The sequence below is a fragment of the Myotis nattereri genome (genome assembly GCF_964212035.1).
Source record: "Myotis nattereri genome assembly, chromosome: 1".
NCBI lineage: Eukaryota > Metazoa > Chordata > Mammalia > Chiroptera > Vespertilionidae > Myotis > Myotis nattereri.
The window spans coordinates 208290576-208312917 of NC_138075.1; the positions used below are offsets into that span (position 1 = coordinate 208290576).

Genomic DNA, 22342 nt, shown 5'->3' on the forward strand with positions numbered 1-22342 from the left:
GTTGTTTAGAATGAAATCTAATACTTCAAAGACAAACAGTGCATCATCGTTGGAAGCAGTGTTTAATTCCATTCTTGAAGTGATAAATCACATTATTGCTATTTAAAATGAGCTGTCATTGCATAGTCCTAAGAGGAATTTACTGCCTAAGACTAGTACACAAAGCTCATTTGTTTAATAGGAAGAGGCATTTTTTTTTCTTTTGATTCAAACCTGCTTCTTATGTAGCAGGGGGAGAGATTGCCTTAGCTCAGCGTTTCTCAACCTGTGGGTCACGGCCCCTTTGGCGGTCGAACGACCCTTTCACAGGGGTCGCCTAAGACCATCCTGCATATCAGATATTTACATTACGATTCATAACAGTAGCAACATTACAGTTATGAAGTAGCAACGAAAATAATTTTAGGGTTGGGTCACAACATGAAGAACTGTATTTAAAGGGCCAGAAGGTTGGGAACCACTGCCTTAGCTGGTGTTTCTTTTGAGTAACCATTTCTACCTTTTTGTTTCCTTCCCATCTTAGCCCCGTGACCCCCAGCACTCCTGGGAGCCCGCCCGTGAGCCCCGGGCCCTTGTCACCAGGTGGCACGCCAGGGAAGCACATCTGTGGCCACCATCTGCACACAGTGGGCGGTGCTGTCGAGAGAGATGTGTGTCAGCGGTGCAGACACAAGAGGTGGCACTTCATAAAACCGACCAACAAGTCCAAAGAAGGCCGCCCGAGGCGCCAAGGGGAGGTCACGGTCCTCTCTGTGGGCAGGTGAGATTCCTGTGGAGGCTTTGGGTGTGTGTAACATGGTTGCTGTGCTGTGCGGATCTGTACTGAACTGTTCTCCTTAGCCTGGATCGAGTCAGGTCTCTGGACTTTTTAGGAGTTTTCAGGTGTGAGTTCTATATTTTTCCAACAGCAGAGGAATCCTAAGAGGCGGCTATTGCTAGATCAGATGTCAGCTGTATTAATTGAGCTAAAAAACTAATTACTTGCTGTATTAGGGTTCTTCAGAGAAGCAAAACCAAGAAGATAGATATAAATAGAAATAAGTGGAGATTTAGTATAGGAATTGGCTCATGTGGTTATAGAGGCCAAGAAGTCCCTTGAGCTGCTGGCTGAGAGCTGGAGACCCAGGAAAGCTGGTGGTGTAGTTCAGTCCAAGGCTAAAGGCCCGAGGGCCAGGGGAGCCGATGGTGTAGGCCCGATCCCAGCCTGAAGGCCTGGGGACCAGTAGGCTGATGTCGAGGTTAGGAGAGACACCTGGCCCAGCTCCAGCAAAAAGAGCAAATTCAGCCTCCCGCTGCCTTTGTGTTGTATTCAAGTCCTCAAGGGATTGGTCGATGCCCACCCACACTGGGGAGGGTGATCCTCCCTCAGACTACAAATGCAAATGCTAACATGTTCGGAAACACCCTCCCAGACACACCAAGAGATAACGGTTTTACCCAGTCAAGTTGTCATGTAAAGTTGACACACACACTTGCTGTAATAAAAAAGAGAACCCATGGACATGGAAACAGTGTGGTGACTGCCGGGTAGAGGTGGAAGAGGGCGAGAGGGGATAAATGGTGATGGGGGGAAAAAAGCCCAATCCGAACTACTTGCAGAATAGAAGTTTCTGTTTCCTGTGTGGAGATGGAAAGGTCGGTGGGTGGCTCTTCAAGCAGTCACCCAGAGCCCCCAGCTTCTCCATCGGCGCTCTGCCAGGCTCGCTAGCAGGAGGAGGAAGTGCCGGAGGACCGCTCCTAAGAGGTGTCAGTGAGATGGGCCTGGAAATGGCACATTTCCTCCACTCGCATTCCACTGTCTAGAGCTCAGGCACTCGGCCACACCTCCCGGCCAGGCCAGGGGTCCACACGTCGGCTCCCTGTGCATTCCTGAGACTGTTTTCTTTGCGCTCACCTCACCCGAGCCCTAAAGTACCATTTACCTGTGACTCATACGTGATGTGGATCTTGCATTTCAAGTGATGAACAGCTTGACTATGTGTAGAGCATTTTCGCGGTGTCTGCGGTTTTGGTTTTGAGTCTCCTGCGGGAATTGCACTGCTACTGCCACATCGGTTAAGAGCGTGTGTGCTGGACCAGGCCCCGCAGGCACCGAGCAAAATTGACAGTAGGGCATCTATGATCCTTCTTTCTGTACTGACAGACTGGGAGGCGTAGCCTGGACGCATTGTATCTCCCTTGTTTGAGTCTCGGTACCACAACATAAAAGCGCTTGCTTCTCTCTGTGCCTCATTTCCCCCTTAATAAATTGGGAATGACAGTAACACTCACCTCATTGGGTTGTTGTGAGACGAAATAGGATGATTCATGTAGAAGTTTTAGGCCCGTTTTTGGCACTTACAATGCACCCAAGAAATGTTGGCTGTTATTACTGTTTGTTTAATTCAATTGAATTTCATCATGTGTTGCACCAGCAATGAGGGGTAGACTGCTGGGCTCTCTGCCACTTCCAGCAAAACAGTGCAACCCATGACCACGCTGCTTTATTAAGAAGCAGAGTCATGGGAGTTTATGAATGTGGAATGCGACCAGAACCTGTAGCTTGTTTGGATAAAGCGAATGTTGTTTGCTTTAAAGGAAAATCTGCTGAAATTTTCAACTCTGATTCAATTAAATGCCCCCAGTGCAAGTCTCCTTCTGGGATGCAGAATGCTAGGGACGTCAGCATGGGTTACTTAGCGTGTTACAGTGCGACGGAACAGAGTTCTGGTGACACCTTCCCCTGTCCCCCTTCACTTCCTCAGCCTCTCCTCCTGATGGTGGTGATCTCATTTTGGACAAAGAAGAGTTTATTCAAGATACTTTTAAGGGAACTTAAGGCAAGAACTAGAGAGAAGTTATTATGAGAAAGACCTTAGGGATTTCATGACAATAGACTAGAAATGGAAAAACAGTCAAATTGAGTAAATTTCTTTAACTTCTTAATCTTGATGAAAAATCTCTTCTTTAATTTTCTTAATTTTTTTTCCATAAGCCTTAATGAAAATTAATCCAAATTTGCTTTTTTAAAAAAAAGACGAAAACTAGGCACAATAACCCTATTACCAACTGATACTGATAAAATACATAGTTGGGCCTTTGATGGCTGTGTGTGTGTGTGTGTGTGTGTGTGTGTGGAGAGCTGACCCTCTGACAAATGTATCTTTGACTAAGGCAGTTTCTGGTTGAATGTTTTGGTTACGTCATTACATTAGTCTAATTTGAAAACTGGTTATGTTTTTCTCCAGCCAGATGTTAAAGCCCATGTCTTCGTTAGAAACCACAACTCAGAGGCTGAGTAATATTTGGGTACTGCGTCTGTAATGCATTTTCCATGCTCTGTGAAGTGCCCAGCATAGTCTGTGATGTGCTGAGTGAAAATAAACTGGGACGTTGGGCAGGGACAGGGGGATTTACTGTTGACTGAGGTGTCTTCTGTTGCTGTCCTGACTTTTGGCTGAGTTCATTTGGGATCCTCTAGGTGGGTGGTTTTTGATTCACTCATCATTCGTGTTTCCTGGAAGAGCAAACATACCCTCTCTGCCCCTCAGGTTTAGAGTTACGAAGGTGGAACACAAGTCCAATCAGAAGGAGCGGAGAAGTTTGATGTCGGTCAGTGGGACTGAGAGCGTCAATGGGGAGGTGCCTGTGACCCCTCAGAAGAGAGAACGGAGAGGCACAGAGTAGCAGGTGAGTTGTAGTTGTGTGTGTGTGTGTGTGTGTGTGTGTTTTACTGATGTAAATAATGCAATAAATAAGTAAATAGAAGAGACAAATTTTCCTTACAGAATTCCAATAGTATCTTTAGATACTCCTCTCTATAGAAGGTGAAGTGTAATTCCCTAGGGGATGGGCTAGGATCCGTGATATGCATCCTGAAAATGGAGTAGGGAAAGGGAAAAAATATTAACTTTATTATTTTATTTTATTTGCTATTTTCACTATGTTTTCATTTATACTGATACAAAAACATACAGGTAGAGATGGAGAATGATCATTTGGTAGTCATGGAGACGAGGACATTTTATTTACAAATCTTCCTCCATCCCATCTCAGCCATCTCACTGATGGCCAATCAGGGTTGCCATTGCTGAGCTACCCTGCCAGGGTTTGGTTCTTTGCCAGGGTTTGGTTCTGGATGTCATCAGTCTGTTGTGGCCAGAGGCTCCATGGTGACCAGGCAGTCCCTGTGTGGATGTCCATGGAGGGGCTGAGGTCCTCTGTAGAGCTGGGCTCTGGGCCCGTCTTTGGGAAGCTGGGTGAGGAGGTGGTGGAGCTGCTGCCCAATGGCCAAAGTCCACGCCTCCCTGTCCATATCCTCCCGTGGCAGATATTGGTGTGTCCACCTGTAGGTGAATGTAGTTTTGGTGGCATTGGGGGTGGGGCAGTGCTTGGTGGGGGTGGGGTACTGGGAGCCTCTCTAAGGTGTGGGGGAGGATAGGAATGACTTGGCAGGGAAATGAGAATGCTTTCCTGCAACTGGTCGGACTGGAGAGGACTGAATGTGATCACTTGTGTCCTTAGATTCCTATAATGAGGCCCCAAACTTGGGTGCCTCCTGGAGCTTGGCCTACATGATAAAAAGGCAATGTGGAGTGGTGGGGATTGTGGCAAACCAGAAATCACATAAGCCATTTATTGGTTTGCATTGCCAGACATCACTTAATGTTGCTAGATCTTATGCAAAAAAAGAGTGAAGTCTAGGCTTTTTAAATGTGAAATCACCGCAGGTTTTTAAACATTAGCAGCATATTAAATTTCTTTTAAAAAACCATGCAGGCCAAATGAAATGTAACCTTGTCATCATGTCTAGGTAAACCGTGGTTTGTAAAAGGCTAGAGCAAGCTTCTTCCATTAATTGAATTGGAACCCAGTTTTCTTCAATGTACCATCATTTTAAAACACTCCCAATAGGGATATTACTCATTCCACCAAATATTTCAAAGCAAAAGTAAAAGCTTCTTGTTTGGCAGTTTTAATTTTGGAAGATACATTATTGCTTTAAAAAAAAGAAGCCCCTATTAATTTGATACTGGCTTAGGTTTTATCTTACTCCTTTCTGTTCTGGCTTGAATAGCATTCATTCTTTTCATGTTTCTTATTATACATAAACTAGAGGCTCGGTGCACAAAAATTTGTGCACTCGGGGGGGAGGGGGGTCCCTCAGCCTGGCCTGTGCCCTCTCCCAGTCTGGGACCCCTCGGGAGATAACGCCCTGCTGGCTTAGGTCTGCTCCCGGGTGGCAGAGGGCAGGCCCAATGCCTAGGTGCAGCCCCTGGTCGGGCTCAGAGCAGGGCTGATTGGGGAGTTGGGGCGCCGCCCCGTCATGCACAGAGCAGGGCGGATTGGGAGGTTGTGATGCCACCCTCAGTCACGCTCAGGGTAGGGCCAATTGGGGGGTTGGGGCACCGTCCCCTGTCACACTCAAGGCAGGGTCGATGGGGAGGTTGCGGCCCCACCCCCTGTCACGCACAGAGCAGGGCCAATCAGGGGGTTGGGGCGCTGCCCCCGTCACACACAGAGCAGGGCCCATCAGGGGGTTGGGGCACCGCCCTCTATCACCCACAGAGCAGGGCCAATCAGGGGGTTGGGGCGCCGCCACTCTCACACTCAGGGCAGGGCCAATGGAGAGGTTATGGCTCTACCCCATCACACACAGAGCAGGGCCCGTGGGGGGGGGGAGGGTTGGGGAGCTCCCCCCTATCAGGCTGAGCAGGGCTGCTCAGGGGGTTGGGGCCCCGGCCCCTGTCACACACAGAGCCGCAGGGCGATCAGGGGGTTTGGGCGCTGCCCCCTGTCACACTGATCCCGGTGCTGGGAGGCATATTACCCTTTTACTATATAGGGTAGAGGCCTGGTGCATGGATGGGGCTGGCTGGTTTGCCCTGAAGGGTGTCCTGGATCAGGGTGGGGGTCCCCACTGGGGTGCCTGGCCAGTCTGGGTGAGGGGCTGAAGGCTGTTTTCAGGCTGGGAATGACTGAAGTTCCCAACCGCTCCTTTTTTTCTTTTTTTTTTTTTTATTCTGGGCCAGCTTTACCTTGAGGCTTGGCTCCAGCTCTTAGGCCTGCCTCCTCGGCTGAAAGTAGGTTTCTGGCCTTTGCTTACAATGTTGCGAATCTGCTGGCTGAAGTCCAGGTGGTATTTGTTACAGTGTTTCTTAAACTGCCCGCTCAGAGGCCTATAGCCGTTGCTCCAACAATCCTCTGTCACTGAGGCAAGCAAGCCTCATGTTAGTTTCAAGCTGCCTGGCTGCCGGCCGCCATCTTGGCTGACAGTTAATTTGCATATCTCGCTGATTAGCCAATGAAAAGGGTAGCGGTCGTACGCCAATTACCATGTTTCTCTTTTATTAGTGTAGAAGGGACTCGGGAGCAATCGTGGTCCCAGAGCTCTGATGAGAGCCTGGACATGAAGGCAAAGGGAGGGGAGGGCGGGCGTGGGCAGTAGACTGCTGGGGTCTCTGGAGGCCCTGGGAAATAGCAAGGTGGAACCTGAGCCCCGGATCAGGCGGCCAGGCTCAGATCCCAATTTGCCACTCTCCAGCACCGGGACCTGGGCAAGGTGCTTGGGCTTTTTAAAAATAATTAATTTATTTATTGATCGATTGATTTTAGAGAGAGAGAGAAAGAGAGACATCGATTTATTGTTCCACTTGTTCATGTATTCACTGGTTGTCTCTTATATGTGTCCTGTGCAGGTGTCCAGCCCGTAACCTTGGCATACTGGGGCGATGTTCTAACCTGCTGAGCTACCCTGCCAGGGTTTGGTTCTTTGGCTTTTCATGCCTCACTTTCTTCACTGGAAAATGGAAATAGTGTCACCTGCTCCGAGGGCGGCAGTGGGATTTCTGTGAAATAACTTGAGGCCCAGGGCCCGTCGCATGGAAATCTCAGTCAGTGCCGCTGATTAGTATTTGTTCCTGCACTTCTGGTGTTCCTGAGTTGGGGGAAGAAGTGGCTTTTGATAATCTCCCAGGTCCAAGGGGTTGGGCATGGTCTGGGAGTACTCTGGAAGAATGCACTCCTGAATTCTGTAGGCATAGGCTTTCTAGTGCGAGAAATTAAAAGTTTCTCTTTCACATCGATGTTTCTCTTTCTCCCTTCCTCTCTCTCTCAAATCAATAAAAACTATTTGGAAAAAAAATTAGGGTGTGCCATATTGGGCAATGCAGACAGAACATGTCCAGCGTTGCAGACAGTTTTATTGGACAGACAGCAGACGGTAGATGGGACCTTAAATGTTGGGATTGGAATCCTAAGTGACTCCGGTAAATTAGAGAAGCATTCTGATTAGTTGTGGGGGCCCGTCTGGCTGGGGAGAGAAGCATCTGGCCGGGAAGAGAAGCGTCTGGCCCTGCAAGTCTGGGTGAGGAAGGCCCAGCCAGCTTAGCTGTAAAGTGAGCTTGGGTTTAGTGCGTCTGCAAATGACAGTGTGTGGAGAGAAGGAGCAGACCATGTGGAAGAAGGCACAGCTCGCCTTCAGGCAGGAAGTGCCAGGCTCAGCCTGATTAGAGCCTTGCCAGGGTGTCCTGGCCTGCTGCCTGGAGAGAGGACCTGGAGATTTAGGGAGATTAAAAGAATTAGGATTGCTCAGCCGGTTTTCTTAGTCCACATGTACCTGACCATAGGAATTTGATCTAATCATCTGACATCCTGGCCTCATTTAACTGGTTTAAATGTGATTTCCCTGCAAAGCACAGAACCATCCACAGGATTTTGTGAGAGAGCATTGAATCTGATCAGAAGACAGATGCTCACGTCCTGGCTTCCCCACTAGGAAACTGTACTTGACTGCCTGTTCCCTGCTCCCTTGATGTGAATAGGATATTACATTTACTGACTAAGGCAAGTGCCAACAGAGTGTCTGGCATGCAGTTGGCTCTCAGTAGACCTTAGTCATAGTGTGTTGCACCCTCCAAATCAGCTCAGGAATGATTCAAGAAGAGAATGCGTTTTCCTAGCCCTCCACTGGTAATTCATTTTGAAATTAAAATTAAACATTTTATTATGGAAGTTATCATACAAACTCAGAAGTAGAGAGAATACTATGAATGCTCATGATTCATAGAATAGGAGTTCCCAGCAAGCATGTGGGGAGTTTAGAGTCCAACCCAGGCAGCCTGGCCTGGAGGCCTACACTTCTCAGCTCAGCAGGGCCTGAGGGTGGGGTCTGCTGGGGCTGGGACCTGGTGACTGATCGTGTCTGAGGACCCAGCAGAGAGTGGACTCTAAACAAGGAGCGCAGGGAATATTCACTGACCTTTAAAAAAATGTATGTGTTCACTGAAAGTTTTCTTGCTGGTTTTTATATTTCTCATCCTCAGAAAGAGTGTTTAGCATATTTAACAACTTTATTTTCCAAGAGGCAAGATCCTGAAACTTTTCTTCCTGGGCCCAAACCTCTGGCTCTGGACTGAATTGAAAGATGTGCTCTAAACTATGACTAATATAATAAGACAGGAGGATGACGTGTTTTTTTGTGCAATTTAATACAGTGTTTAGAGGTTTTCTTTTCCCTGAAAAATGTTTTTGTTTCAGTTTGGATTTTTGGCCAAATCATTTTACTGTTGTGCCTGTTTTAGTGTAGAATTGATTCAAATATTCAAAATATGTCTATTCATCAGTTAGGTTTCTTTATATATATATATTTTTTAATTAGGTGGCTGGTACTAGAAACCAGACTTATTATTCTTAACAGAACGTTATCAAGACTGGGGCAGGATTTCTCTCTTTCCTTCTCTTCTTAAAAAACAAAATCAGTTGATTCTTTCCGCCCGGTCTCCTTGGCCTGTGCAGCAGAGATCGGACTTGCCCCTGCCTGGTTTATTTTGGCAATGCCGTTAGAGTGGTTTCTTTTTTCCACAGAAAATGTGTTTTGATTTCTTCTTAGAAGAATACGCTTTTGTTCTTCGAAGTTGCATAAATCGAATTGATTTCAGGCTGCAGACGCCACTACCTGGTCTTCGTTATCACTGGTCTCCACTTCTTAACGGTGACACTGTCTTGCCCTGGCCGGGTGGCTCCATTGGTTGAGTGTTGTCCCGTGGCGCTGAAGCATCGCAGGTTCGATTCCCCGTCAGGGCACATACCTAAGTTGCCTGTTTGATCCCCTGTAAGGGCAAGTACAGTAGGCAACCAATTGATGTTTCCCTCTCTCTCCCTCTTCCTTTCTTTCTTAAAATAATAAAAATAAAAACATGTCCTTGGGTGAGGATTTAAAAACAACAACATTTAGACATATAAGCATGTGCTGAAATTGACTTTATAGAAAAACTGACACTGTTGTAAGCATTCTGTATTGCACATTTTTGAAGTTTATACTCTTTTTTCCCATTTTATGGTAGGATCTTATTGCAAACGTTGATTTTGAAAGTTTAGATAGTATTTTTTTTTAACAAAAAAGTTACAGTAGTAGACATCTCTTTATCTTAAATCATATTGAAATTCTTCTATTTTAATTTAAGTAAATTTTAGTGATTAAAAGCTGAGTTTTAAGCTTCTTAGGTTTAGACATTTTTGCTGAGATATTTTTGTTGTTATTATTTTAAATCATTTTTTTATTTTTAATTACTGTTGACATACATTATTATATTAGTTTCAGGTACACCCCAGTGATCAGATATTATATAACTTAGTGATTCCCCCCAATAAATCCCACACCATGCCTAGTTATTACATTATTGACTATATTCCTTATGCTGTACTTTACATCCCCATGATTATTTTGTAACAACCAATTTGTACTTCTTAATCCATGCTTAGATTTAACTGTAACTGCTACTAACTACCAATGATTTTAAACAAATTAACCTTTCCAAGCCTCAGGCTCTTCATTTTTAAAATGGGTTTGTTGTTGGATTTAAATGTCAAAATGTATGTGGAGAGTTCTTAAATCAGTCCTTAGCATTAGTATTTACTAAATATTTACTATTATCAATACTTTTCATCCCATTCTTGGTGCCTTAGTGATTAACCGCTTCCTCAAGCATCAGCTGTAGGTTCTGTGAATCCCCCTTTTTTTCTTATGAACATTAGAGCTCTGGACTCTTATGACATCTCAGAATAGAAATTAGGCAAATTCGTTAGGATTGGGGCCACTGTCTTGCTTGTGTTAAGAGTGCCTTGGAAATAACCATCCCTCTCTTCCTGGAGGTGGAATGAGAATTAGTTACAAGGCAATGGAAAAGTTTGGCTGACTTATGTTCCTCTTATTATAAAGATCAGAGGGTGGTCCCGAGGACCGGGAAGCTCTGCACCTGGGCGGCTCTGCACCTGGGCCGCCCTGCACCTGGGCCGCCCTGCACCTGGGCGGCTCTGCACCTGGGCCACTCTGCTGCAGCTCCCTCCGCTCCTGAGCACGGTGGCCAATCACAAGGTCAGCTGTCTTGACCTTTGGTGCCTTCACTTGCTCCTCTAACAAGGAGGGAAAGGCAAGCTTTCCCCCTTCCTTTGGGGGAGTGTGGTGGAGGGACCCGTGGAGCCTCCCCGACGCTGTGTTGCTTTATTTGCTGTCGGGCATTTTTGGTTAACTCCCCAGGGAAGGAGAGGATGGTGAGAAACCTCAGATATCACTAATAATTCTTCTCCATCGCATATAATTTTTTCATGGTAAAATACATATTTTTTAAAAAGCAAAAGGATCTCAGGTTTAATGGAAGCTACTTCATTCAATTCATTGGTCTTCAAGGGGACAATGATACATACATTTACAAAAAGAAGCTGCACCCTTATGAGTGATGGGTGATGATCTCTCCACATTACACATGAGGAATGGGCTCAGAAAGATTCACTTTTCCCAGATCCCGGGCTAGGCAGTGAGAGGGCTTGGATGGGGAGAAATCCATACTTGGGAGCCAACATGCTCAGTGACTTTGAAGTTCAGGGGAGCTTTGCTTTCTCCAACAAGTGGAGAAACTCCTTGCCCAACTTAGCCCAGTTGATTACATTAGTGATCATTTTGGCAGGATCATCTGTCACCAGGCAGGGCCTCCTTTGGGCTCCTGTGGGGACCTTCTGATGCTGTTTGACTGTTGGAGCTGTGCCTGGACCAGGTCTGGTTTGCGCACGGTTCTCTTTTCTTACAGGTAGACTAAGATCATAGACATGAACTCAAAGGAGCTATGATTGCTAGTTCAGGTCAATTCAGGCATAATTATATCGATTAAAAGTATTTGTTGAACCCCTACTTTGTGCCAGGCACTGTGCCTGGCCTTAGGGATGCGGCATTGTGGCAGACAAGGGCCATGTTCTCATGGAGTTTCTGTTCTGGTATTAATAGTAGAATTTTCTCCCTATTTCCCGGCTCCCTCGTTTTAGAGTAGGGAGGCTCTAGGACAGTGATGGCAAACCTATGACACGCGTGCCAGAGGTGACACTCGAACTCATTTTTTTGGTTGATTTTTCTTTGTTAAATGGCATTTAAATATATAAAATAAATATCAAAAATATGCATCTTTGTTTTACTATGGTTGCAAATATCACAAAATTTCTATATGTGACACGGCACCAGAGTTAGGGTTTTTCAAAATGCTGGCACGCCGAGCTCCAAAGGTTCGCCATCACTGCCCTAGGAGGTTATGTATGTTGTTCAAGGTCATGCTGATCATGAATTCCAGAGCCTGGACTGGGCCTCCCTGGTGGTTTAGTCCCTTCACTGCCTCCAAAGTGTTGGATGTTGAACATGCACACAGTAATTGAAAGTCTTAAAAAGTGTAAGCCTTCACCCATTCTCCACCCCTTCCCCCCAGCACGCATATCACTCCCAGGCCCCTTTCCAAGAGGGGCCTGCAGATGCCGGCGTCCTTGGTCCCTTCCAGGGTTACTCTGAGCACGGACACATGCTTGTACAGCATGTGTGTGGATGCACTTCCCCTTTCGGTTGGAGCTGATGACTGTTGGATTTGTACTCCTCCCCCATTGCTTGAGTTACGAACAGTGAAAATGCTGGATGCATTTGAAAAGTTCTGTGCCCTGTTTGTTCCTTGTTGTTGGAAATAGCTCCAAAACACTTAATGCCGTTTTGGGTGGACCTAAAAACATACTTTGCTGTCATCGCTATGGTATTCTAAGTTATTCTTCCACAGCCTTGTTCTGTGTACAGAAGAGGCTGAAACATATTTGTCAGCATTCCCAGAACTGAGACAACATGGGAACCAGAGCCTTTGGTTTTGTTTTGAATTGCCACCAAAGCCAGCCATCTTCTCTCCACACACACCTCCCACAGGGGCTGCTGCAGGCCCTCCCTGTTGTTGACCAGAGATTGAACCCCTGACCCCTCAGGGAGCTTTTCTCTTCTCCCTCAGGGGCCCTGTCATTTGACCACAACTTAAGAAAGAGGGGCCATGGCCTCTGCCCTTTTCACCATAGGAACTGCAGAACTGGGCACTCACGGAGACTTTGCGGGACCCAGAGGCGGACCTGAGGGGCGCCAGGGAGGCAGAGAATGAAGTGCTCTCGGGGGACAGTTTTGCCCAGGATGAGAAAGAAGAGGGAATTAATAGCTACAAACAGGGTCTTTATTTTTATTAATTTGTAACTTGAGGCTTTGATCTTTACTCACATTAAGTAGTTTAACTAAAGAGCAGTACCTGCTTTCTCCAGGAGAAAGCATGCGGCGAGTTTGACATGCTTGCTGTAGTGCCTCCATGGGACAGGCTTTCTGTGCCCCAGTCACTTTTCAGCTGTGTAATTCCGGACAGTAACTCAGCCTCTCGTGCCTCAGCTTCTCCATCTGAAAAGTGGGCTGATGATGATATCGCCCACCTCTTAGGGATGCTGTGCGTGGCACTCAGTGCTAAGTAGGCAAATGCTAGATGTTACTACTGTATTATATCAAGCCCTACTATACACTTAGCAAATAACCGTATAAAGTTAATTTTAAAAATATTTCTTAATTTTTCTGTGACTCAGAGAGGCCAGGTTGGACATAACCTATGAGGTGTATGTAGGCTATTCATTTGATGATCAGTTAGAGGCTCTGATGGCCGGTCAGCGGAACTCAAGCTCACAAGCTAATGTCTAACTTGTTTGCCTTCCTCATTAGCAAGACCTGGTACTATTCAGAATAATAAGCTTTTCTACCTGCATCTATGGAGAGAGAGACATTGCCTCCTGCATACGCCCCAACTGGGGCCTGGGATTGAGCCTGCAACCCAGGTATGTGCCCTTGACCGGGAATGAAGGGCATTGAATCATAGTTGTGTTGAGACTAATACTGCAGAACTGCATTTAAATATTTCCTAGGCGAATCCTTGTTTTCCCAGATACAGCACCATTTTTCATGTCAATCACATTTTACTTGGAACGAAGTGCTCTGACTCTCACTGTCGCAGGGCTGGTAAATCACTGTATTCACTTACTGTCACTTGGGCAGCCCATTTTTGCTAAATCTGAACACATTTAAGTTGCTGTGAGGACCTGACTCCGTAAAGAGCAACCTTCAGGCTTCCTAGTGAGATCCAAGTCTAACGTCGGAGACTCTAAGCTAACGGAGTGTGGCATCTCACCGGCATTACTCAGTGAAGAAGGCAATATAATTTGCAGAGATATACATTTTATCCCTATGCTGTTTCCTTTTTTTTCTCTTAATCCTCGCCCAAAGGTGTATTTTTATTGATTTTAGAGAGGAAGGGAGAGGGAGAGGGAAACATTGACCCATTGACTCCCATATGCACCCCAACCGGGCATAGAATCCTCAGCCTGGGTATGTGCCCTGACTGGGAATGGAACCTGCGACCTTCCAGTGCATAGAACGATACTCCAAGACACTGAGCCACACGGCCAGGCATCGTATACTACTTTAAAAAGCTATTTCCATTTAAAATGAAAGAAATACCTATAAACATTTTATTTTTCCTGGATTGACCCACATATATAAAAAGGTGCTAACTATTGATATTTAAAAAAAACTCAATTTTTAAGTATTAAACTCCTTACTGAAGTAGGGGCTGTGATATGGCAGCCTGTGATGTGATTTATAATAAGAATATGTATTTGGTCTTCATACCCAGTTCTGGCACAGAGCTAAGGAAAACCTTGATATTTCTAAGTGGTGAAGGCCAAAGAAGTCTTTTGTTGTGTGACTGAGGTCACTTTGTAAAGCCCCTAGGTAACCCATGTGACTGGAGGGTTGGAATTTTCCTGTGTGTCCCCCCTCCACTCTCAGTCACACACACACACATATGCACACACACACATACGTTGGAATTAAGTGCAGAATCCTTACAATACACAGAAGATGCAGTGTTCATTAACCATGAAAAATGCCCTATCTTACTAATAAATAAATACAAACTGAAATGAGATCACCTTTTGCTTTTCTGTTGGGGAAGAGGAACGTTAACACTAGCAATGTGACATTAGCAACCTGCAGAATCTGCAGTTTTTAATGTTTGAGCCAGTTCTAAAGTATGTGCTACTGATCATTCTGAGAGCGCTGACTTAAAGAGACTGCACGGATTAACACGACAAGCCCCACGTCAGTCACTGGTGACTGACACTATACTTTTCGTCCGGAAGACAAAACGGGCTGGGCTCTTAACATGTTAACCTAGGTTAGCATGGATCTATTGTACTTTCTAAATAAACATGGAGCCTGGCCGGTGTGGTTCAGTGGTTGAGCATCCACCTATGAACCAGGAGGTCATGGTTCGACTCCTGGTCAGCGCACATCTGGGTTGTGGGCTCCATTCCCAGTGGGGGAATACGCAGGAGGCAGCCAATCAGTGATTCTCTCTCATCATTGATGTTTCTATCGTTTTCTCCCTTTCCCTTCCTCTCTGAAATCAATAAAAATATATTTAAAAAATAAATAAGTAAACATGGAGCCTTTACTAAACTACAGAGGTGTGAATATAAATTTATAAAACTTACCGCAAAGTTTAGAGCAGAGCAAGACTGAAAGGACGGCAGACACCCACTGTGCCTTCTGGTGTCTCCGGTTGCTCTCCACCCGGCAAATGGCGGTCCGTGCAGGCGGCACTGCGGGGAGAGCCGGCGGGCCCGCGGCCAGTGCTTTCCACGAGAGACGGCCAGCACCTCACCCTGCTGCTGACCAGAGCCTGGCACTGAGGAGTTCGATCTTGCAGGTGACAGGTTACTGGTGAGAGATCGCATCCTGTAGCTATAGGACTTGAGCGTGAATATTACTGCTGCAATTTTAGCTGTTTCTATAAATAACTTTCCCCATTTATGTATTTAAAAGTGTTCTAGCAAATCCTCCAGCCAGCTAAGTGGTTCTGTAGGCCTGTATCTCTTCACTGCCGTACAGCTGCACTTTTGAACGGGGTGCCTGGGAGGTGCAGGTTTCTAGCATCATTTACCTGTTGCTGTAGAGCCACGATGACTCCCCAGGGCGGGCCCTGCTGGCTGTTCCAGGTCCTGCTTTCCTTCCTGTTGCCCCACAGGTGGGGGCGGAGAGGGGAGGGCCCCAGCAGATCTCGGAGACGCCTTGGGTGTCTGTGGTGCCTGGTGTGGCCGCCCGGTGTGGGGTGACTGTAACATTAGTGTGTGTGGCCTCGGGCATGCTGGGAGCCCGTGAGCCTCGGTTTCCTCCTAGGAGAATGGCAGTGACACTGACTCCTGCAATCATTGGACAGATTGTCACTGAGTCCCCGGGGGCTTCCCCGGGGGCTTAGCAGGGCCCTGCCAGGCACAGGGAGCAGCTGCGAATGCCAGCTCCTGTGGCTGCGGACCAGGTGGTACTTTCCTTCCTTCACACCTGCCCTTCGAGGGCTTAGTACTTACGTTTCTAGCGTCTTCAAACACTTTTGTCATTTTAAAGGGACCAGATCCTTTTTTCTAGAGAATCCTTTTTAACAAGGGAAATATATGTCTTAATCAAAAAGGTACAGAAGTTCCCTCTCCCTTATCTGAATCTTTACTTTTGAAGTGAGAGTCTGTCTCCTTAGCATGATGAAATCTCGTGCCGTCCTGCGCTGTTCTGCCCGGGATGTGAATCATCCCTCTGCCCAGCGTATTCCGCACCCCGCCCGTTAGTCACTCGGCAGTCATCTCCGTTACCAGAGGGACTGTCACGGTATCGCAGAGCTTGTGTTCAGGTAAACCTTACTCCTCTTCCTGTGCCTCATTTCCAGATGAAACTTTATCATAGGGATGTGCATAGGGGAAACACATAGATGTATATAGGTTCAGTACTCTGTGGTTTCAGGCACCCACTGAGGGTCCTGGAACGTATTGCTCTGTGGATAAGGGGCGACTACTATATATGTGGCTTTGGTGGAATCATCGCTTTATCTTTATAATTAGACTTGTGTAGCAAGCAATCAACTTTAAAGAAAAAAAAGTGACCTCTTTATTCTTTCCAGATTAGTCTTTAAATTTTTTTTAAGAAAAAATAAATATATATATGTGTGTGTGTGTGTGTGTGTGTGTGTGTGTGTGTGTGTAATTGATTTCAGAGAGAGAAAGGGAGGGAAAGATAGAAACATCAATGATGAGAGAGAATCATCGTGTGGCTGCCTCCTGCACGCCCCCTACTGGAGATCGAGCCTGCAGCCGGGCATGTGCCCTGACTGGAATCAACCCTGACCTGGTTCATAAGTTGACGCTCAACCACTGAGACACACCTGATGGGCAGATCACTCTTTGAGGTTCTACATTTCTGCCCATCAGTCTTCACGGGGGAAATGGTCACACTTGGGTTTATGCATTGTCTTTCCAATATAAGGAAGTTGTGCTTAATTGCTTCCAGCTTGAGTGTTCACTCATATGAGACTGTAATCACCAAAAGGAGGGGGTCCGGCTTGTTAAATATGGCGGAGTCCCCTGATGGGAAAGGTGCACAATGGTGGGTGGAGCGATTGTCCTCCCTCCTGTCCACGGCTGCTGGCCTTCCCCGCGTTTACATCAGCCTAGTCATGGTTCTGACTGCTCTGAGACCCTGTGGAAGGCACCTTTGAACAGGAATGTGCTGTGGTAAAGAAATGCCGCTTTAAAGCCTGTGTTTGTTTATTAATATGGATATATTCACAACTGTAGCGTGAAACAAGAAGGAATTTAACACTAGACATGCATGTGACACAGCCCCAGCGTAAGGCCACAGCTGGAACTTTATAAGCCACAGAGCACGCAGTGTCTTCTTTCCCCTGGGGTGTCGTCCTGGTCAGACAGGGATTTAGCTGGGAATTGAGAGCTCTGTGCTGGTCACGTGCTGCCTGATAATCTGTGTGTGTTTGCAGAGAGAGAGAGAGAGAGAGAGAGCGTTCAGGATGGCGAGTCAGTGCTGAGCAGCTTGTAATAGAGCTTTTACAAAGGTTATCTGCCCTCTCCCTCGTTTTTATTTGCTTAGTTCCTTGTATGAGGACGTTGAGCAGCAATTCGTATTTCCCTTCTTCTCTCAAAGACATTGTGTACAGTGCAACTTTAACCCGTCCCAGAGGCAGTGTGACGGTGGCCATGATCCAGAGAACTCGCCCTGGGGCATGTGCTGACTGCTTGGCTCTGTGTTAAGCATATACTTATATCACCTCTGTCAGACCCCTTTGCCCCACGAGGGGGTGCTGCAGGTCCACAGCTAGTCATGGGGTCTGGCTTCACATAGACCCATGTTCCTAGCCCAGCCCTCTGTCTTGCTCACCCACCCCCTTAAAGTTGGTCAAATCTGTGCAAAGAACTAGAAATGGGAGGTTGTCCTACTTGGGAATGAAAACTCTTACTGTGATGAAACATTATATTCTAGCCCTGACATCCCTCACCCTTGACCTTGTTTTCCTTGATGCAAAAAAGTCTAGGTCTAAGGGAGCAGATGATAAAAGGAGACATAAAAATAGTTGACTACCAATGGTCCAGTTTGAAGTTTTACTGGGAAAATTATCTCTTCTTTTTCTTTTAGGACCATTTTTTTCTATTTTCTATTTTAGAAGAACTTAATACACTACAGAGCCCTCGAGGTTCAGGGCAGACCTAGGGTTGAGCAGGGTTTCTTGCCAGCGATCCAGCCAAGCGGCCTGCGTACTCAAGAGGGACTCGGAGTTAACTCTGTGGTGAGGCCTGGGAAAGACACTCACCTGAAATCCGAGGCTCCCTGTGCTGAGCACGGTCACGTGGCAGGTGTGGCTGAGGAGTTAGCGGGCGGGTCCCAGGAAGTGGCACCCGGCTCAGGGGGGAGGCTCGCCTTAGGACTCACCGTAGGCCAGACCGGTAGCCTTCGTCCCCTGTGGCTCTCGAGTTCCTCTCTCTTCATTTAGGAAACCTTTCAGTGAGGCCCTTTTGAACTGGCGGTGCTTACCTTTCTTCAGGCGGAATTCCAGAAGTGTGCCGGCGGGAGGAATGCCGTGGGAAGGGGCGAGTGGGTTACAGTGTCTCTGTGTGTTTAAGTCTTCAGGCAGGTTAGTCTGTGATATTACGCTTGCCTTCTACAAAGCTTTACCTTTCTTGATTTCTCTTTTAGGAATGACTCTATTTGAAGAGTTCTAAGAGACTGAAAACTTACACGATACGAAGTTGTGCCCAAGGAATGTTTTTAATCTTTTGTACGATTTCTATCGTGGAATCTGCAGGCATATGGAAGAAAGCCAAAAAGGGGATATTGTTGTTCTGCTGAAGACAGAATTCAGTTGGCGTTGAAACAAGTTTTGATTTAAAAAAGTCTCATGAGAAAATTATCACATTTCCAGGGAAGAAAAGAGCTCATTTTTTATCTCCCCAACTGCCTTTAGCCACCACCCCATGGTGTATACACCACAGTTTTTTCCAGTATGATCACTCTGTACAGTGGACGTATTCGTGCACAGTCTGAGCTGATGCTCTGTGTGTGTGTGTGTGTGTGTGTGTGCGCGTGTGCGCACGCATGTACTTCTGTTCCCCCAACCCTTACTTCTATGTTACTACTGGTCGTAAGAAGATTCTCTTACAGTTTAACTGCTGCAGAAGATAAAGACGGCTCTGGTAGTGAAAGGTCCCTGAGGATAACCTAGTTGGCCCTGAGAAATGGATCCCCAAGAGGCCCTGGCGTCAGACGCTGGATGCTGAGACCGAGAATTCAGTGCTGACTCCTGCTACATCATGCCGCTCTTAGGTCACTTATAAAATATTGGGAAGTTTTGTGTTTGTTTTTATTTTAACGTGAGCTAAACAAGTCTTACTTGGTTTATTCAATAAAGGGGAAAGTGGTTTAAAGTCACAAAAACAAAAAAAATTCTTGTTTTGACAACCCAAGTTCAAATAAAAGGAAAAATCTCCGCTTCTCATGCCAGACGGCTGCTTTCCCCCGGCCGTTTTCTCTAGTGCATTGCTGGTTCCATCTCGTAACTAATGCTCGTTATTTCAAAGAGTCGTGGTGGTTTTTCCCCTTTGGGCTTGGAAACCCTGCTTTTTTCTTTGCCGTAGGGTTTATGAAACACCTGGAAGAGCTCAGAGGCCAAGACAGTGAATTTGTGGTAGGTCTGGGCCAAAGCCTGGGAGGGTCCACTTCCAGGGAGAGCTCCCAGGGCCGCTGGGTGCTTGCTCTATTTCAGAGGGAGAAAGCACATTTCTCACTTGACTCCCAGGAGGTGATTTCCATTAAAATGTATTTAAAGTATTTGCTGTAAATAAGCTCATTCCATTCTGTTTCTGGCATCAGACTAAAGCTTCTAACCTTTTAAATGAATGGTAGGTTCAATTTCATGTGAATTTTTACTGACAACTGATTAAAAGGCATACGTGTACACATACATCTACACAGTGGACTAGAGGAAGTCAGTGTGGAGGAAATTTCACTGAGGTCCAAAAAGTAGCAAGATAGGAATTTTGGGGATGTGAATTAGTAAATATGTGTGAACTAGACCAATAGTTTTAGCTTTTTTTTTTTTTTTAAGAAAACATCATTTTTTGTTTGTTTGAAGAATACACTCTCAGAATGGTGAGGGATAATATGTAAGATATTCTTCAGCTTTAATTATTTTTTAACTTTATTCAGGTCAGAGCACTTTTTATATAATAGCAATACAACAGGCAGGAGAATACTCAAAAATATTTAAGATGATTGTATTTATACCAACAGTACATTTTAAATATTTTCTAATACTTGAGCAGTTTTTATCTGTCTGCAAAATATGCCAAAAGTTAAGCATTCAATATTTTCAACACATAAGCTTTTTACTGGTTTCTATGATCTAATAAGAGCTCCTGAGTGTTCCCAAAGCGAGTGATGTTTACAGGCCTGTGCTGTCCTCCCGCAAGGGACGGGGGTCCGCACAGACTGACCGTGCACAACACTAACGATGATGGACTGACTGCTGGTGTAAATGAGTGGGTTGGCCGCCACCTCGATGTAAAAATTTGTAAAGGAAAATTTTCACCCTTATGAGTGTCAAGTGTATTTTTAACTGTCTGGTTTGTACTTCTACGACTTTTGTACTACCAAAGCAGAGTTAAAAATAAAAATGTTAAATACAGTGTGCTGCTTTTGAGTGATCCGATTGTTGGCGCCTTAAGTACAATGTGGGTGTGTACTTTATGGAGCTTAATATAACAGTGCCTAATTTCTTGCGTCTCATTTGGCTGGCCTTCCTCATTGGATTTACCCGCCATGGTAACACCATTCCTCACCCCCGCCATAATGATTTTCTAAATTTGGAGATAGCTCTGGCCGGTGAGCAGTGGTTAAAGCATTGGCCTGCTCACCGAAGGGCCGTGGGTTCAATTCCCAGTCAAGGGCACGTACCTGGGATGCAGGTTCGATCCCGGGCCCCAGATGGAGCATGTGCTAGAGGCAACCAATCGATGTGTCTGTCTCAGCGATGTTCCTCTCTCCTCTCTTCCTCTCCCTTCCTCCTTTCCACTCTGTCTCAGAAGGAATGGAAAAAATATCCTCACGTGAACATGAATCAAAAAGGGCCACTTGGGGGGACGAGTTTCACTCAATCAGCCTTTTGACATCTCCAGCACAGGTGTAATGCAGAGGGTGGGGGATGGTCACTGTTCTCTTCTGTCTTCCTCAGCTTGTCAGGGAGCAGGTGAGCAGTGGTCCCACGTGGAGACAGAACGCCAGCCCTGCAATGCCCACCTGAACCATGAGTGCAGCTCGCCCAACACGCACAGGGCCTGGGTGAATTTGCCAGGGCGACTGTCCACGGCCGGGGATGCTCCTGCCCTTCCTTCTCAAGTCCATGGTGATATGTAGGCTCCCTCCACCCTAATACAGCCCTAACATGGAGGAACCTGCCTTCCCTCCCACTGAGGGCAGGGGTGTCGGGGCCAGGAAGTGGGGTCCCACAATCCAGCTCTGGTTGCCGAGGGCTCAGCTGTGGTCAAAGGGGTCTCTGTTTTGCACCCGAGGTCATTTTCAGGTCCTGGGTCCTCTTCACCCTTTTGTCTGTGGGGCAGGTTGGTTCTACCCAGGGCTTCCTTTGTTCATTCCTCACCTTCCCGGGACTGTTCTTCAGGACTGTTCTCAGACCCCCCTGGGTGTTCCCTCATTGTAGCTCCAAGCAGTTGTAAGGACACCTGGGACTTCTTTGTGTCCCGCACTCTGTGGCGGCCCAGCTGGGGTCGCTGTCCACTCCATCCTATTCAGATGGTGTCAGGCGGGAGGTCGTCGGCCTTGCAGAGCAGGCGCGCCCTCTGCTGGCCAAATGCAAGAACTGCATGGCTTCGTGGCCATTTGTTGTGCTGTGTCTTCAACTGGAGCTCAGAAAGGACTCATGGTTATTTGCTGAGTAAATAAATAAAAGTCTACCTTTAAAAATGAAAGACTATCCTTAACTACTTTATGGAAGTAAAAATTCAAGTTTGCGGTTTCCCTGCCCCGCTTTCTGACCCTGGCAGTTTCAGCCTTTCTCAGCAGAAAGCCCCGTTTCCTCCCTGGCAGCGGCGTCCTGCAGGTGTGAGCTGGGACCCGGTGGAAATGACTGAGCCGCGTGTTGGAGGCAGCCCACGCCCTGAAGCCTGTGCCGGAAGTGCTGTGACTGCGGGAAGCAGTGTGATCTTCAGCAAGTAGCCCGGCCTTTGCTTTTGAGTTGAACAGCGGCGCTGCCACTCACTGCTGTGTGATACTGGGAAAATTACTTTACCTTTCGGAGCCGCACGTTCCTCGTCTGTATGATGACCTACCTCACGGGGTTTTTAAAGATCAGAAACATGAGTGCATAGTGACGGTGCCCACAGCGAGCCGCATGGCCCCCCGGCTCAGCCATGCGTGCCACTCAGAGACGGTCTGTGTGCATCTGTCCCGCCGCGGGGGGCCAGATGGCCTGCGAAGTGGCCCAGCACACACACAGCTTTAGCCGAGAGTAGAGCTGAGTCAGCAACTTCTTGCTCTCAAGCTGAACCCTGAGGTTCACACAGGATCCACGGAAGAGGGGAGGGCCCATGTTTTGAGGGGTGAAAAAGTACCTTGTAAAGCACAGAGTAGGAATGTAGT

At 46.7% G+C, this 22342-nt stretch overlaps 1 protein-coding gene across 4 annotated transcripts in view; it reads left to right on the forward strand.

Moving 5' to 3' along the window:
• Positions 1 to 21662, forward strand: part of RELL1 (RELT like 1) — a 74276-nt gene extending 52614 nt beyond the window's left edge. For 2 of the 4 annotated variants that reach the window (XM_081097698.1, XM_081097701.1), the window contains exons 5-7: positions 524 to 760; positions 3531 to 3669; positions 18389 to 20376. In XM_081097698.1, the coding sequence (XP_080953824.1) occupies positions 524 to 760; positions 3531 to 3666 (373 nt within the window). In that variant the 3' untranslated portion in view covers positions 3667 to 3669; positions 18389 to 20376. Of the gene's footprint in view, positions 1 to 523; positions 761 to 3530; positions 3670 to 6677; positions 7058 to 18388; positions 20377 to 20921 lie in introns of those variants that run through there. The other 2 variants (XM_081097700.1, XM_081097699.1) reach the window with 2 other exon arrangements.
• Positions 21663 to 22342: the final 680 nt, after the last annotated feature.